This window comes from Podarcis vaucheri, assembly GCF_965113315.1.
Source record: "Podarcis vaucheri genome assembly, chromosome: 15".
Classification (NCBI taxonomy): Eukaryota; Metazoa; Chordata; class Lepidosauria; order Squamata; family Lacertidae; genus Podarcis; species Podarcis vaucheri.
The window spans coordinates 30,624,994-30,641,737 of NC_138753.1; the positions used below are offsets into that span (position 1 = coordinate 30,624,994).

Here is a 16,744-nt window from a genome sequence, read left to right on the forward strand (position 1 = left end):
CTGGCATTAGTGGGCAATTATTGTTATTTATTTATTAAAATCTGCATTTGTTTAGATCTCTTTACAACAACTATGTAACATTATGCCACTCGCTCAGTGTATTAGCTACAACCATTTCATCAGTTCTATACTGATACCAAATAAAATAGTATCGAGTTCTGCTAAAAACTCTGAACTGGCCTCCCATAACTGTTCATTCTAATGAATAAAATAACTATTTAAAATATCTCAAATCTTCCTCAGCTAATGATGAACTGTTGAAACAGTACCACTTCCCTAAAGCCTGGCAATTGTGATCCGCATATGTGATACCAAAACAACCAACTTTTCTTATCCAGTACTTTATGTTTTTAAAGTCCGATCCTGTTATTTATCTGATGGTACCATTACTTTCCTCCCAAAATTCCTTTATCAAACTGCTGTCCCACCCAAATGTGGGCAGAACTACCTTTTATTGATTCAGACATTATAGGAAACATTACTGAGAATCTTACTGGCATATAATATACCACCTATGTATGGTTTTATAAAAAGCTACCTTTAATGTTGCACCTATCGAATGCTCTGGCCCATAGTCACACATCCAATTCCACTTTCCCTCTGGTATGGTATGATTAAACAATCCCCCCCCCCCACCATTTGTGTGTGATTGAAGATGCAACAATATTATAACCTGACAATGATGTCTCAATCCCAGATTGCTCTGCTATCCAAGAGCAAATGTCCCTAAGTACCTGAAACCTCTGTGTTAATGCGACTAATATTACTGCCTAATAACAGTTCAATATTAGAAACCAAAATTCAACTTCTCCTACTACCTAAATACATTAAATTGAAATTTGAGTCTCGGCACCATAAAATCCCAAAACTATTTATTTCAGATTAGATATTGGGATTGGGTCCCTAACCAACTATGTTAAAAAATGAAACATTAGATATATATATTTGGGATAGTTATTTCATCTTCACAACTCCCATCCTCCCAACCCAATAACTGGTGATTATTTATACACTGGTTTGCATCATATGGACAAAAATTATGTCACTTTCTGAAGAGGATGGATCTGCACATCATTCATTCCCACTACAAATCCAAGTCCAAGTTTTGGACCTGAAAATTGGGTCAATGGTAAGGACTGGCTCCACTTCCCCACCCAACACACCAGCAATACTCCACTGACCGCTTGGGCACTCTCTTTCAGGTCCTCAACCCGGAGGGCTACCTCCTTTTTCTCTGGAGACGTCTTGTTGCTTTCCACCTCCACCTTATTCAGCAGCTCTTGCCTGCTCTCGATGGCTGTCTCCAGCTCACTATAAACAGCACAGGGAGAGAGATAAAGCACAAGCACACAGAAGCTAGAACTGCCTGCGGTTCCACCTGGCATCGAGCTCTGGTAGATCCTCACTCAAAACCTGTGGGCTAAAGGTTGGGGACATGAGACTAACACAAAGGAGATGCCTTGGAGCAGCTCTATCCAGGAAGGCAGGAAGGGGAATGAATATCTTTTGGATAGCGCCTTCTATGAGTGTGCATGATGCAACTGCATTATGGACACTCTCAGCACTTTTGCAAGGAATAATAATAATAATAATAATAATAATAATAATAATTTTATTATTTATACCCCATCCATCTGGCTGGGTTTCCTCAGCCACTCTGGGCCGCTTCCAACAAAATACTAAAAATACAATAAAACATCACGTTTACCTTTCTCCAGAGACATTTCTCCCTCTGATCTGCCTGCCACAGATCTTGCAGAGGAAGGAGTTAGAAAGGCACACTGTGAATATTAAGACCATCTTCTCCCTCAGCTGATTCCCACCTGTCTCAACAGCAGATGGGCATGAGAGGATTCAGAGGGTCAGATGAAATCCAGCTATAGGCTGCAGCTGGCCTATGGGTTCCCCATTCAGTCAATATTACTGCATTTATTTATCATCAATAAACTGTCTAATCTACTTCAGTTAGTCTTGAGTCTTGTCATTGTAACTAGCCAGGTTTATCAATGACTGGTTGCCAAAGTGTAAACTCAAACTCCAGATTAAGTTTCTCCAAGAAAGTTTTTTCCACTTACTTTATCTGTACCTTTGTAGTTTTTTTTTTTAATTTTTTTATTTACACTAGCTTTCTAGATCTTATTGTACTATTAAAAACTTTAATAAAAATCTTACTTACTTTTTTTTTTTTTACAAAAAGAAAGGTCTTTTGGGGGGAAGAGGAGCTCATCACCACTCCCAGATATTTCCCAAGACCTGGTAGTAACTGTGGCTCATAAGGTAATCTCTCAAAACCAGTTTGGTCTCACCAAGAACAAACTCATTTGGTGCCAGCACACACACCTGACCCTCTTCTGCAGCTGCTGACTCTGTAGCTGTAGTATCTCCACCTGGGATTCCAGCTCCGATTTCTGGTCCTGAAGCTCCACCAGATCCCTACGCAGCTGCCGTGTTGTCTCCGCAAGATCCTCCTGCTCTTTTTGGGATTCCTCGAGGCGGCGCTGAGCTGCCAAAGCTGCTTCCTGAGAAAGTTCCAAGCATTTGTTGTTTTTCCTCTCCTGTGTATGAAGGCTATTATAAACCTGAAGTGCCACTATATAATACTCAAAGGTGGTGAAATGCAGCTCTTACTGCACATGTCACAGCAAAGGAAAGACCACTGGGGAGGTGAAAACCCAGCAGAGGCCATTCTCTGCTTCTACAATGGCCACGACTGTTTTATCAAGGAAGGAAACAAACCCAACCCTCCCTCCCTCCCTCTACCTCTAAATCAATGATGAGAGGAAGGGGAGGCGAGGAAGAGTGGCCTTGGTGGTTTGGCCAACACAGCAGCTAACTCCAAGTGTCTGGCTAGCCCAAGTTTCTAGCTCAGGGCTCGCTTGCCCCTGCCAGGAACTAAAGTCTTGGTCTTATCTATGGAAGAGGCGATCCACCATGTTGATGAACAAGGGAAACTCTGTGTATACACAGCTCGGCTAGAAGGATCCATGGCCTTACTTAAAACAGGCAGCATCTCACCACTGTACACGCCAGGCCAGGCCAGTCAGGGAACCTTGCCTACCTCTGCCCTATGAGAAGTGGCTTAGAAGAGGAAACCAAACTCCAGCTTCAGTCTTGGATTGACAGAAGCAGGCATTCGGAACCTTGGTCTCCTCCCTGATGTCTCTCTTACTCTGACTAATGGTGAGAAAACGACAAGCACACCCCTGGCACAGGAGAAAAGGGGCTCTCAGTCCTTGTCAGAGCTGGCAACACCTACATTTCTTTCTTGCTCCAGCTCCTTTTCTTGCTCCAGCACCTGCTGCCTTTTCTTCCTCAGGATCTCCTCCTGCATGGGAACAAAGAACAAGAAAATGAAGAAGGCAAATTGGTCACTTGAGGAAGGCCCAGCAGCTGGCACAATTGACAAGTCCTTTCTGGAGTCGAACACACATACTTGCAAAATTGGTGGCAGCCTGCCACAATGACAATGGAGCAGACAGACCCACCCAGGAATTCTCTGGGCTCCTGGTGGTGTGCACATGTGTGTTCCATGTGTTTGTGTGGTGCCCCCCAAACTCAACTACTTAGGGACAACACTGAACTCCTAGTGGGTCTGTCTGTTCCGGTCCAAGCTAACCAGAGCACGGTAAATTCAGTTTCCCATTCTCAGTTAGCAGGGAGTGGAGTGGACAGAAGAGAGACGTCCAAATGCAGTAACTCCAGATGTTGGCAGATGTAAGTCCTTACAGCACCTTTGGCAGAAGCCTCCTTCCAAATAAGGCATTGTCTGTAGCTGCCCAAGTTACCCCCTGGCTGTATGCCTCCAAAATGAACCCCTTCTCCTTCTTAAAACAATTCAGAAATTTGAGGCCCCAAATTTTCCTCCAGGCCCTGTTCTTTTTGTGGAACATGGAGATGGAGAAGACCCAGAGAATCTTTCCAAGCATGACACCTATGTTCAGAAGGTATCAAACAGCTGTGATAAATCTTTGGTGTTGGATTCTTGGGAGATTTGAAAAGCAACGAATCTGTCCAGAGGAATGGAACTCAAACACATACTCATGCAGTATAATCTACAGCAGTGGTTTTCAACCAGTGTGCCGTGGCACCCTGGGGTGCCTTGAATGATGGTCATGGGTGCCATGGGCAACACTGGCTTCTGTCCCTCTTTCCTTCCCTCCATCCTCTGACGCCCTCTCACGTCTCTGCCTCCCAAAGGCTTGCACAGCTGTTTGTTGCAGCAGCCCTGGCTACAAGCTCCCCAGGTGAATGGTGCCCCTGGGGCTGGCCAGGGGGTGCTTCTCAGTGTGAACAGACACCTCTCTTTGGGTTGGGGGGCAGCTCAGATACCAGGGGTGGCAGCTGCAGCTCCCCAGAGGACTCCCAAGGAGAGGGGAGAGGAGAGGAGGCTGAGGGAATACTCCAAAAGGGAGGGTGTTTGAAAAAGGGTAAGAGGCTGCCAGCTCCGCAGGCAAGGGGTGACATAACTGGGCTTCTGAGCCCCACAGGGGTGCTGCCAAAAGAATGTAGTTTGTCAAGGGAACCGTGGACTAAACAAGGTTAAAACCTCTGGTCTACAGGATGCATCTGCCTGAAGTCAGATGCTGAAGCTTCCTTCCATGGGAGAAAGCCTTGGGTCATGTTGAGGATGTCTTGACCTATTTTGTTGGCTTCCTCAACTGGAGTGCTAGATAGTCAGTTGGTTCTGAAAACTGTTGGGTGAAGACCAGATTGAGGAGGGTGAAGTACTTCAAAAAGGTCTAGGATGTATAGAAATGTTGGCTGAAACCTCTTCTGGCATGAGAGGGCTGGTGGTCTTTCATCTAGTTCTGGAGAAGCCCAGGAGCAAACAATTAGATCTCATGTAGAAGGATGAGTCAATAATGGGAGGTGGCTCCTCTACCAGGAGTGTGTTACAGACTTTCCGGTCTTCTCCCATCCTCTGCTAAGAACAGAAGGACAAATGTACATAGATGCAGGAGCTGGTGGCAAGGCTAGAATCCAGAGTAGGGAGATTTCCCACAAAGTCCAGGACCTTTCCTGTTCCAATCTCCAAGGACGCCAGTCTCACAACCATCAATGCAGCAATTAGCAGCACATCTGTGCTCACCTGGGCATGGAGCTGAGAGAGTCTTGCCTCCATTTCCTTGGCTTGGAGCTCCAGTTCTGATTTCATGCTCTGGACCTTTTGCTCCTGGTACAAAGAGAGTGATTGGACATGCAGGTAGGTACTGAAGTCTTCCACAATATTCAGCAACAGTCAGTCAATAATGTCACACAGAACATGGCAATCACATGTCAAATAAGATGGAACGAAGAGGAAGACTTCTAGCAGTATGACAAAACAACTTGCAATATATAAGAGGGGGAAGAAGTACCCACAACCCTTCCTGCACCATATCATGGGCTAGCAGATTGAGGTTGAATCCTGACAAGACAGAAGCATTGTTTTTGGGGGACAGGAGGCGGGCAGGTGTGGAGAACTCCCTGGTCCTGAATGGGGTAACAGTGCCCCTGAAGGACCAGGTGCGCAGCCTGAGAGTCATTCTGGACTTACAGCTGTCCATGGAGGCACAGGTCAATTCTGCGTCCAGGGTAGCTGTTTATCAGCTCCATCTGGTACGCAGGCTGAGACCCTACCTGCCCGCGGACTGTCTCGCCAGAGTGGTGCATGCTCTAGTTATCTCTCGCTTGGACTACTGCAATGCGCTCTATGTGGGGCTACCTTTGAAGGTGACCTGGAAACTACAACTAATCCAGAATGTGGCAGCTAGACTGGTGACTGGGAGCGGCCGCAGAGACCACATAATGTTTTAAAGCTTTTAATTTTTAATAGACTATTGTCTTTTAATATTCTGTTGGAAGCCGCCCAGAGTGACTGGGGAAACCCAGCCAGATGGGCAGGGTATAAATAAATAAATTATTATTATTATTATTATTACTACTACTACTATGTTTCCACTTCAGAGATACAACTTGGGAACTGCTCTCTAATGAGCAGCTTCCACACAGTTGGTGCAATTTTTAAAGACCTAATTCCAGGAGTGCTTTCCATGGAGTTAGTAGTCTTGTGTCCCAGCAGGGTGCAGATTCTGTGGCTGGGACCTGTGGGCATGCAAGTCATTTAAACTACTGGCGGGGAAGCGCCTCCAATGGGTCTAGTTATGTTTCTGCCCCCCAGCCACAGCACTACAGTGGGGGAATAAGATCCACGTGCCCCTCTGAAGGGACTCTCATGCTGTCCATTCTCCCCCGCCCATTTCCACCAGCACCTCCCTTCCCTACCTGGTCCGAATGTCTCTTGTGCAAGTCCTCCAACTGTTCAGCCTGCTTTTTCTGCAAGGCATCGAGCTCTGCTTTATGGTGCAGCTCCAAACGCTCCTGCTCACTTTGCAGGATTGCCAGCAGCTCAGTCCTCTGCTTCCTCTCCTGCCACACATCAAGCACAAGACTTAGCTCTAGCCATACAGTGGTACCTTGGGTTACAGAGGAAGGCAGGCCACACTCACAAGCAGAGCTCTTTCCCCAATCCTCAAATGCCTTCACCCACACATCTAGGTTACCGCTGTGCAAAAAGGACATAGCCACACGCAGCGCTCACTTTCCCCACCAAATGGTTTGGCTGCAGGCTTACCTCATCCTCGTTTTGTGCCTGGATCTCGGCTATGGTTTCCCTGTGTGCCTCTTGCATCTTTTCCAGCTGCCTCGCATGGTTGCGCTCAACTTCCTGGCGCTTCTCCTTCAGGAGGTCACTAAGCTGTAGGGATGTCAAAGGAACCCTGGCTAAGCCAACATTCCCAGTGGTTAAGCTGCCATTCCAGCAGTGGTTCACTTTTCAGCGGACATGGGCTGCTGGGAGTCCCTTGCCTGTGGTGCTTCTGAGCTTGAGTGGGTAGCCAGAGTGCTGCTTCTAGACACAATCTAAGATCCTACTTGCTACCTATAAAGTTCTGAATGGCTGGCTCTGTGCATGTGGACAAGCCACCACCATCCAACTGCCTCAACTGGATATTGTGAAGCACAGAGATCTCCAAGTTGCCTTGCCTCCTCCATGAGGATCTGGGGGTACCAGCACAGAGACTGATTCCCGCCTTTATGGTCTTGGTTGAGGTCAGTAAAGGGCAAGGCCCAGTAGCTGGAGAAAGGAAGCTTGTGGGTCTAAAACCTCAATTGCCTCTCCTGATTCAAATGGAACAGAGAGATTAAAGCTGGGATGGCATCTGCATACTTCACTGAAAATCTACTAATGACAGCTCCCAGAGGCTTCATGGGGAGTACAGTACAATTCCCATGGCACCGAACAGTAGCCTCCTATAACTTTCTGTAAATGGGCCTCAAGGTAGGTGTGGAAGCACAGTGCCCCCTACCACCAGAGATGCTCTAGAAGGACACAATGTTCAACAGTATTCAAAAGTGGCTGAGAGATTGAGGAGAATGGGCAGAGTCACACTCCCCACCATTGCCTCTCTTATAAACCAGGATAGCCAAGGCAGTTTCAATGCCCAGTGTTCCTGGCTGCTTTTCTTCACTGGATGAGAAACACAAGGGAAACCCTCCTGAAGGTACTCTCTGCACCCCAAGGTAAAAGTGAGGATATGCAAAGAACTATTCCTAGTGCTTGCCAACTTCTAGGCTAGGAATTCTCAGCTCTTCCTCTTGGATGCCTAATTGAGCATTCATGGCAGGACTCTGTGTCCACCAGCAGACAGAAAGCTGGCTCTGGGTGCTGCTGCTCTTAATCACGAACTGGATTTTGGGTTTTTTGGAGTTACTTCATGCAGTGGCTCCTCCACACCATTCAGCATGCCCCACCCTTGCAAGCAGATAGCACAGACTGGCTCAGAGTGATTTGGACTCTGCATACATGTGGGATGCTCAGCAAATCCAGGCTCTGTTTCTCCCTCATTACCTCTCGCTCATACTCTGCCACCTGATTCCTCTTCTGCTGAACATTTTGCTCTGCACTCTCCAATTGCTTCTGTAATTCTGCCTCCTCCCTTTTATGGGCTTCTGCTATCTGCATCTGGAGAGCTGAGACAACCTGCCAGAAAAGGATGGAAATCTTTATTGAACTGTCACCAAATGTGTAAAGCAGGCAGCTTGCTGTTTCCTACCAACGTGCTCTAAGCCGGTAAAGCTAGAAGTTTCCTTCAAGTGAGAGACCGGAATGTTGGTTGCTGACTATGTTGGCTGTTTTAATTCTTACAACAATTAATCTTCTTTTACTGGAAAATGACTGAGTGCCAGTTTGTTCTGCAATCAAGTTGTCTGAAATGCTGCTTTGAAATCCAGATGTGGTGAAAAACAGGATATAATTTTTTAAAATAAAATAAAACTTAAATAATAAATAAATATTTGGCCCACATCATCTGAATGAGTGCAGGCCCCGTCATGGTAGAAAGGGGAGCAAAGTGGGAAAGAAAAACAGAAAAGTGTCAGGGTTTTATAAAATAGAGAGCTAAAAGGAAGAAAGAGGTTTCTTGTCTGGGTTACTAGACAGACTTGAACTCAGCAGCGGTTGTGCGGCTTGTCGGTCATGAAAATGTTGCAGGTACAGAAAAAGGCATGCAGGCAGCACCTTCCATCCCGATAATTTACCTTTTCGTGTTCTTCTTTTGCTGCAGATTTCTGCAGCTGAATCTCTTCTGCAAACTGTTCCTTTAGTTCCTGCATAGCCTGGAAAAGCATGAAGTAGTCAGTCAGTGTCTATGGGCAGTATCCAAGGCACGCATTCAGTCAGTGTCTATGGGGAGTATTTCACCTTGCACATTCAACCCCCACCCCTAACCTGGAACCCTCTCCTAATCTGCTCCAGAGGGTTGGGAGCAAAACCCAGAACATCTTTAGGGGATGTGTGTGTTGGCTATTTGCAGTATAGTAACGCTGCAGAGAGCTTGCTGGAGAGACCATGCATTAAAAAGGGACTCAAAAAGTACTTAAAGGAGGTTTTAATAAGAAAAACTCCATTTACACTAAATACATCAATAAACCAGACCCAACCACCAACCCATCCCCCAGGGTAATGGGAGAGCTAGGTGCTGCTCCTTATATACTACACCCAATTGCTGACACAGCTTAATCAATACAACTCAGCAGCACCTGCTATGTTTCACAGCTGTAAAGCTGGGTCTTGTTACTTTGCTCTGGCCCTTGCTCCGGCCCCTTAAAGACATACACATCGAGTGGAACAATGATGAACCTTTACATTTAAAGAAACCATTCAACAGTGTGGGGAGAAGAGAGGTAGAAAAGTTCCACTGCGCAGCCAGTGTGGTTCTGGTCCCCATTTTATCTTCTCAAAAACCGTGAAACAGGTCAGGCTGAAAAACCATGACTGGCCTACAGCCCTGACTGGCTTCAGGGCTGAGTGGGAATCTGGATCCGTATCTCCCCGTCTTTGTCAAACTTTAGCCACTATGACACACTGCTTTTTTGCCACTGCCCGAGGGGGCTTGAACCTCATTAATTTCAGTACTCTCAGCTAATCATTTACCCCTTACTTTGGTCCCATTCACAATAAACTACAGCTTGTTTCAGACTATGGCTTGACAATGTGTAAACCAGGCGTTTGTGGGTGTGACAGCTACTCCCAAGCAGGTCAACAACATCTGCACCAGATACAGTCAATGCTGACTACCCAAGATCTCATGCTGACCAACACTTACCCTGCAAGCCACCCTTTTGAGAGAGAGAGAGAGAGAGAACAGACAACCCCTGATACCCGTCTCCATATACTGTAGACACGGGCTGACAACAGCACAAAGCCGGAATTAAGAGCTAATACAAGCGCTTGCAGCTACAGGATCCTACTGCCGCCCTCGCCCTCCTCTCCTTAGTTTGCCAACCGGGTTCTTCCAGAGGCAAATGCTGTGGCTTCTCCACAGCCTCAACGCAGAAGCTCACCACTTCATGTTCTTTGACCAGCCTCTGCTTCAGGTCGTTGAAGGTTCTTTTGATCTCCTGCTCCAGTTCCATTTGTTCTGCCTGCTCAACAGCTTCTGCTTCCTTCTTCACCCTTTCCAGAGAAAGCTGCTTCTGTGCCTTCAGTTCATCCTCTTCAGACTGCTGAAAGGATTCCAGCTCCTCTCTGAGCTTCTGCAGAGCAGCCTCCTGGGCCAGCCTGAAAAGCAGCCAGTTAGACTAAGAGAGAAGCAGACCCTTTCTCCCTTCCCCTCTTGCCAAACCATGAACCAAACCAACGAGAGGTGGCAAACCTCAGGCCCTTGAGTTTGCCAATTTGCTGACTGGGGAAACGCAGCCGGGATGCCAGATGGAATGTGGCACCCCCTCATAATTTATGTGACCCAACAACAGGGTCAAATTCTTCCACCTGCTGCTAAAGAAAAATCAACGGAGCTGGATATGATCCCCAAGCATTACTGCTCAATTGCTTGAAAACTATAGACTAAAACAAACAGACCACAGAAGTTTTCCATCATAAAAGCACTCATGGAACCTACTGTGGCCTCTAATTGCAGTGGCAGCCAAATAACCTCTAATGCTTGCAAATACATAGATAGGATCGGGGCCAGCTGGACTCATGAGGAAGGCAATTCCACAAATGGGGCACCACCAGAGAGAAGGCCTTATCCCATGTCGCCACTGAAAGTACACCCCTTTCTGTGCCTTCTTGTATTTTAAGAGCACAAACATAGCACCAAGGTGGAAGGGTGCGAAAGGATGACCACCCCAACCCCCCCCCAGCAACAGCTGGAGAGATGGCAAAGGCCTGCACCTGGGCCCTAGATTTCTCAGTTGTGAAAACCTCCCTGGCATTGACTGCTAGAAGGTTATGGTGTCGCAAGGGATAGGCAGCCCACAACTATAATGGCAGGGAGACACTGGAGTGCTCAGCAGCACACGGTATCACTATCCTTCATTCAACCCCAACCATTTTCACCCGAGACTTTTATGGAGTCTTGAGAAATGTTGAAGCTGCAGAATCAGCACTATCTTGCCTTAACACCAAAGTCACTGGTCTGGAACGAAGGCTACCTTGGTAGTGACTTTTCCTCCAGTGATTTTTACAACGAATTGTAAACAGTGTACATTATCAATGGTCTCCTAGGCTGGAAAGGGTGCACTCATTGCACAAAGCTGGTTTAAACACAAGGCTAATCACTGCACTGCCAAGGCCACCAGCTTCCACCTCCACAGCAAAGGATGATATCTGCAGAAAACCCTGCCTATTCAAACCAGCACCTCATCCTCGCCTTCTCGGCCTCTGCTTCAGAATGGATCTGGGTTTGGAGTTTCAGAAGTTCGTCTTGCAGCTCCTTCCTCAAGCGCTCCTCCTCCTTCTGCCTAGCAGCCTCCAACTCAGCTTTTAATGATCTAAGAAACAAGCAGAAAGTGATTTTTTTGGAGGGGGGGTACATCTCCTTGCAGCAATGGGAGCACTGCTGAAGTCTAGTAGACAACTTCAGTAGTGTGCAGCAAAAGCGAAGACAACTAGCTCACAATTTCCCAAGCAATTCAAGTGTGAGACTGATCCAAGCAACTGGGATTTGTAGAAGATTCTACAAAAGAAACCTTCCATCAGTTTAGGATTCAGACTTCTCCACATTCTCACTTCCCACTATGGCCTTGCCCTTCAGATGTCAGCCAGGTGCTCAAGCTTCACCTGTAACAATATGCTGCTTTAAGACTGCTACAAATGAAGATGTTGCTCCATGCAGGCTTGGGACAGATGAGGAGAATGCAGAAAGCCCTTTCACTAGAACCTAAGCCATGAAAACTGAACCACCAGCTGTATTCATGCCTCACTCAGTGGCTCAGATTAGGATTAGGATCTCCCTCTACACCTTTGCCACAGAGGATCCTGTTCAAAATTACACACACACACACACACAGCCAGCACCATTTTCTGTATTTTTGTCCTACTACTCCCAGCCTCTTTCTCTTCCTGACTAAAGTCATTGTTTAAGTGGACTGCCCTTGATTATTCAAGAATGTTTTATCCAGTAGCCTTCTGCTGTATGTGGCAGAAAATGTTTTTATGCCTAGCTTGACTGCTGACCTTGTCCCCAAAGGTCAAGCAATGCAAGAGAGGCCATTGCAGGTGTGTCACAGTCCTATACAGAGCACAAGTGAGTAGAGAATCAAATGAGATTATCGCTCCAAAGTAGCAGCTGTTGACGAACAGGCATAGCAAGACTAGCTGCACAGATTAGCACCAAGAAAGCAATATGCAACTTTCTCTAGTGAGGAGCAAATGAACTTCCTAATGAACTCCAAATAGGAAGCTTCTGTTGAACTTTCTTGTTGGGAATCTGGAGTCCAGAAGTGGCAGAGACTTCTTTCTACCCTTGCACGGTGGGGGTACCTAAAAACACTGAATACTTGCAAGCTGTAAGACACACCACTCCCATGGACTAGCATCTCTTCAAAAGGCCTTCCACCCTCTATTAGCGGATTCACTGCAGGGAGGAAAAGAAGCAAAACAGCTGTATGTGGATGGAACTCACTGGAGGGCATCCTTTTTCTGCTGATTGAGCTTCTGGATCTCCTGTTCCTCTTCCTGCTGTAGTTCTTCCTGCAGCTGCTGCATTCGAGTCTCTTTTTCTTGCAGCAAATGTATTTTTGCTTGTTCCAGCAAAGTGTGATGCGCTTTGGTTATTTCCTCAAGGGAATCCCCAGCATGCTTTTCCCAGGACATTTGCTTATCCTCAGCCTCAAAATTCCTGCCATTAAGAGAAACTTTCCACATTTAACACTCAGATTAGCTTGGAACAATATGGCAACAAGCACACTTCACAAAGCTGTCTTCTTCTTCCACCAGAGAAGTCAGCCTTCCCAATACACTACTATCTCCACCTACTGTCCCAGCTTCATGTGTGGCATGAAGAACTTACAGCTGTACCATATGCTGCCTGCCTGCCACAGGTAGAATAAATCTCATCTACCATGCACAGCAAGGCACAAATTTCAAGATCATATTTTCTTAGAATCTCAGGAGACTACTAGGCATCACAGCCATAGAAGAGCATTCAAGAGAATCTAGAATTCCAAATCCATGGCAGCTGCTTACAGTTCAGAACTTACTTTGAAAATGTAATGGTGCCATACAGCTACATTTCCTAGTCCAGAGCTTTGATAATTCTGCTGCATATCCATGAAAGCTGCTTTGATGGTACTGGACTGTCAGGCACTAGATGGAGCAGGCACCAGGCTCAGAAAGGGCAGGCAACTGTCCACATGGTACACAGCCTGGAACCCTGCCATGTTACCAGGCTTTTAGAGGACTGCTACATTTTCAGCACAAAACTCAAGGCCATGACTAGTTATGTTTATTTTACTAGTGACACTGCTTTCACTTGGGTTTCTGAGTTAGGAACCAAGAGGAGAGACTATGTTGCAAAGGGCCACTTGGACTGTGTGCAGCTGTAAAACTTTCCTCTCTTCCTAAAATTCATGGAAAGCCAAAAAGAGATGCTTTTAGGCAAAACACACTTAACTTGCTTTGCATCAAATGCATGTTGTTTTATGAAACAAAACCTGTGATAACCGTCATAAATTGCTTTGGTGGGACCTTGAAGAGGAGAGCAAAGAAGGGGCTCAGCTGAGCCATTCGGGCTGAAGAGCACACTGCCCAGTTATTCCAGTGAACCATTTCATAGAGAAGAAATACACTAGAACATTACACAGCACACCTCCATCTTGCCACCATTAAGTATCAAGTAGGAAATGGATTAGGACACAAGTTTGTAAAATACACATTCTCTTCTAGAAACCCTGCCCCCCTCCCTGTATTTATAAGCAGTTGCTTTTGGAGAAGGGCCACAGGGCAGTGACTGAGCGTCTGCTTTGCCATGTTCAATCCTCGGCATCAGTATGAGCAGCTTCCTATGAATCCAGTGCAGACACTTTACTGGGAGGATGACAGAACTCAAATGAGGTGTGCACCTCAATGTCCCTCCCTCCTCTTGCAGAAAAGGGCCCCCTAGACAGAAGCATATGCCATTGCATTCCCTTACTCTTTGCAGGATGGGTCTCGCTCATTCAGGTTCACCAGCCGGTGCTCAATTCTCATCTTCGTTTCCAAGGTGCCAGAACCTACCGAGACTGCCTTCTTTTCAGACCCTTCAGAACCACTTGGGCAGCTTTTGCTTCTCTCCCTTGGTGGCAACAAAAATGCAAAAGAACAAGGATTTACAGCTTGCCTAATTACGGAGGGCAGAGCCTCTAGCAACAGGGTGCAGTTCTGGCATGCAGCTCTGCAGCCCAAGAGACAAGAAAGGTCCTCCTCTACACAAGAGAGATGTAGGGGGCCGGTCACTACTGGGTGCCTGGAAACCACGGGGAGGGAGCCCCAAGAGGGGAGCCATTGCCATGCAGCACTAATTATGCATATCACCATTTTTTAAAAAACTTAGTTGGAGACAACTCAATGTATGTTATCCAGTTGCTGGGATTTAATGTATTTCTTTCGAGTATCTGGATATCATGTGGAATTTATCATCTTTTACTAAATTAGAATAGTTTGTTTTCCTCCAGAAGAAGAAGAGTTTGGATTTGATATCCCGCCTTTCACTCCCCTTCAGGGGTCTCAAAGCGGCTAACATTCTCCTTTCCCTTCCTCCCCCACAACAAACACTCTGTGGGGTGAGTGGGGCTGAGAGACTTCACAGAAGTGTGACTGGCCCAAGGTCACCCAGCAGCTGCACGTGGAGGAGCGGAGAATCGAACCCGGTTCACCAGATTACGAGTCCACCGCTCTTAACCACTACACCACACTGGCTCTCCAGTGTGTAGCTGGCAATTTATAATGTACTGTAATTGTAATTGTTGTAGCTGGCAATTTATAATGTACTGTAAATGTATATTCTTCAAATGAAAATTTAGTATGAACACCCTTTCCTTGGAACATCTACTCAGTTCCTTCTAAGAAGCTTGCAGCTTGCAGGCAGGTAATTAAGAATTATACCTCAACTCTGTATCACTACTTTAAATCTGTAATGCCTTTTGTATTTTGCAATGCTTTTTTATATATATTTTATTAGTTGAATATAATACAAGTAATCAAATTTGGTATGTTCTTATGCTACTGACAAACCTCATTTATCCTCTTCTGTAATGTTCAACTAATTTTATTAAATAAAGGAAACATGGGGTTGCACTCAGGAGTAGAACCACTGAAATTAAAGGCCATTACTAACAGGTCCAACTAAACTTATGCCTGGGGCTGATCCCTGGATCCTAAATTTCTGTCTGCAGATATGGAGGGGAGGTTATTTCTCTGCCTCCTTAATGTGGCATCTGTAACAGAGGGAAGGAGGGTGCTGCTTAACTGACAAACCTAGGGCCTTGCTATATAAAAAGGACATCCCACCCTGAACAGAACAAAACCTGCTGTCAAGACACAAAAGGGATTCTGAAGAGGGATAGGATGAATGAGGAAATAAAGCAAGAATGTGCCCCTGAGAACCAGGGATTTTGACAGCTGGCTGCTTTGTGACAATACTGTGTGGAATGGATGAAAAGCGTTGCAAAAGAGCTGTACCTCTTAGCTGATCCTTGGCTTTTCTCCTCTGCTAGGCTGCCTTTGCTTTGGTCCTTCTCCTGTCCTGACCAGTCATTAGTCTACCAGAAAGATAAAAACAGAAAGAAGGGTTTGCCACAATACTGCCATTTCAATGGAAGGTGGAGACAGCCAGAGTCATGAATAGAATTGATCCTTCTGAGCTGTGCCTACAATAAGTGCTGCTGAAAGACAGTTCCAGAGTACAGACAAGATGGTGAAGCCTACAGCTCTGTCTTCCATGGGACAGGATTACTTCACTGGATCAGGCTATCTGTGTCTAGAGAGAATGACTGACTGTGTGTGAGAAAGAATAAATGAACTACCCCACGAGAGACCTAACACACGACTTGGCTGGCTGATTCAATAGTGGGTGCTTTTACACACACAAACAATTGCTGTGATGCAACAGATTCCATTAAATGTGCAATAAGACCACGCAGAGACTGCAGAAGCAAGGATGAGAAGCCAGAAACACAAGGCTAAGGGTCTGCAGATGTGCCCCCAGCTTATGTATGGGTATCCCATGCAATCTCTTTCCCCAGCCATAACACACTGCCTGCACTTCAAATAGCCCCCAACCTACATGGTCCTCTCTACTCCAAATCACCAAGGAAAAGGATACAGCAACATTAAGATGCAGAAAGGAAGGATACTAGTTTTTATTTTTCGGATACAGCGATGGGGAACCTCCAGCCCACTGGTAAAAATCAGGCCTAATGGGGTTTCTAATCTGGCCTACAAAGCCATTTCTCCCAAAGTCACACCCACCTGCTGCCATATATGGGGAGCTAAAAATGTGGCTGCAAAGACAAAAGCAGAAGTACTCTTCTGGTTACTCTTGGCAAGCAAGGTTTGCGGCAAGCCACCGCTAGTATTGGTTGTGCATGATCAGCAACTCCACGGCACAGCCAATCCCTGTGGGGCATGCTCTAAATGCTGAGCAGCTGAGTGGCATGTATAGGACACCTCAACCCTTCACTCCTGTTCTATCCTAGAACCATGAGCTTCTGCAATCCAAGTTTCAACCACCAGCTTATGGGAATAGGCACATCTTATGTCTGTGTGGCCTCCTCACCAGCAGTTCTCTGCATACCTGGAAATGACCTGATGGATGAGCAGAGGTATATAGCAGGACTTCTGAGACAGGCTCACAACTTTGGGGTGGCTGGGAGCACTGCCAGTTAAAAGTGGACATTTGTTCCAGCTTAAACCTCTGTGAGACCTGCCCCTTTGCTTCATACA

The 16,744-nt window shown here is 46.2% G+C and overlaps 1 protein-coding gene across 4 annotated transcripts in view; it reads right to left on the reverse strand.

Moving 5' to 3' along the window:
* The window catches only part of CEP164 (centrosomal protein 164), a 36,644-nt gene that overhangs the window by 9,225 nt on the left and 10,675 nt on the right, over positions 1-16,744 (reverse strand). For all 4 annotated transcript variants that reach the window (XM_082200208.1, XM_082200207.1, XM_082200205.1 and 1 more), the window contains 13 exons: positions 15,482-15,561; positions 13,956-14,096; positions 12,447-12,662; positions 11,182-11,313; positions 9,883-10,099; positions 8,578-8,655; positions 7,889-8,020; positions 6,614-6,736; positions 6,265-6,408; positions 5,090-5,173; positions 3,257-3,325; positions 2,341-2,519; positions 1,182-1,311 (listed from right to left, as the gene is read on the reverse strand). In XM_082200208.1, the coding sequence (XP_082056334.1) occupies positions 1,182-1,311; positions 2,341-2,519; positions 3,257-3,325; positions 5,090-5,173; positions 6,265-6,408; positions 6,614-6,736; positions 7,889-8,020; positions 8,578-8,655; positions 9,883-10,099; positions 11,182-11,313; positions 12,447-12,662; positions 13,956-14,096; positions 15,482-15,561 (1,725 nt within the window). The remainder of the gene's footprint in view (positions 1-1,181; positions 1,312-2,340; positions 2,520-3,256; positions 3,326-5,089; positions 5,174-6,264; positions 6,409-6,613; positions 6,737-7,888; positions 8,021-8,577; positions 8,656-9,882; positions 10,100-11,181; positions 11,314-12,446; positions 12,663-13,955; positions 14,097-15,481; positions 15,562-16,744) is intronic.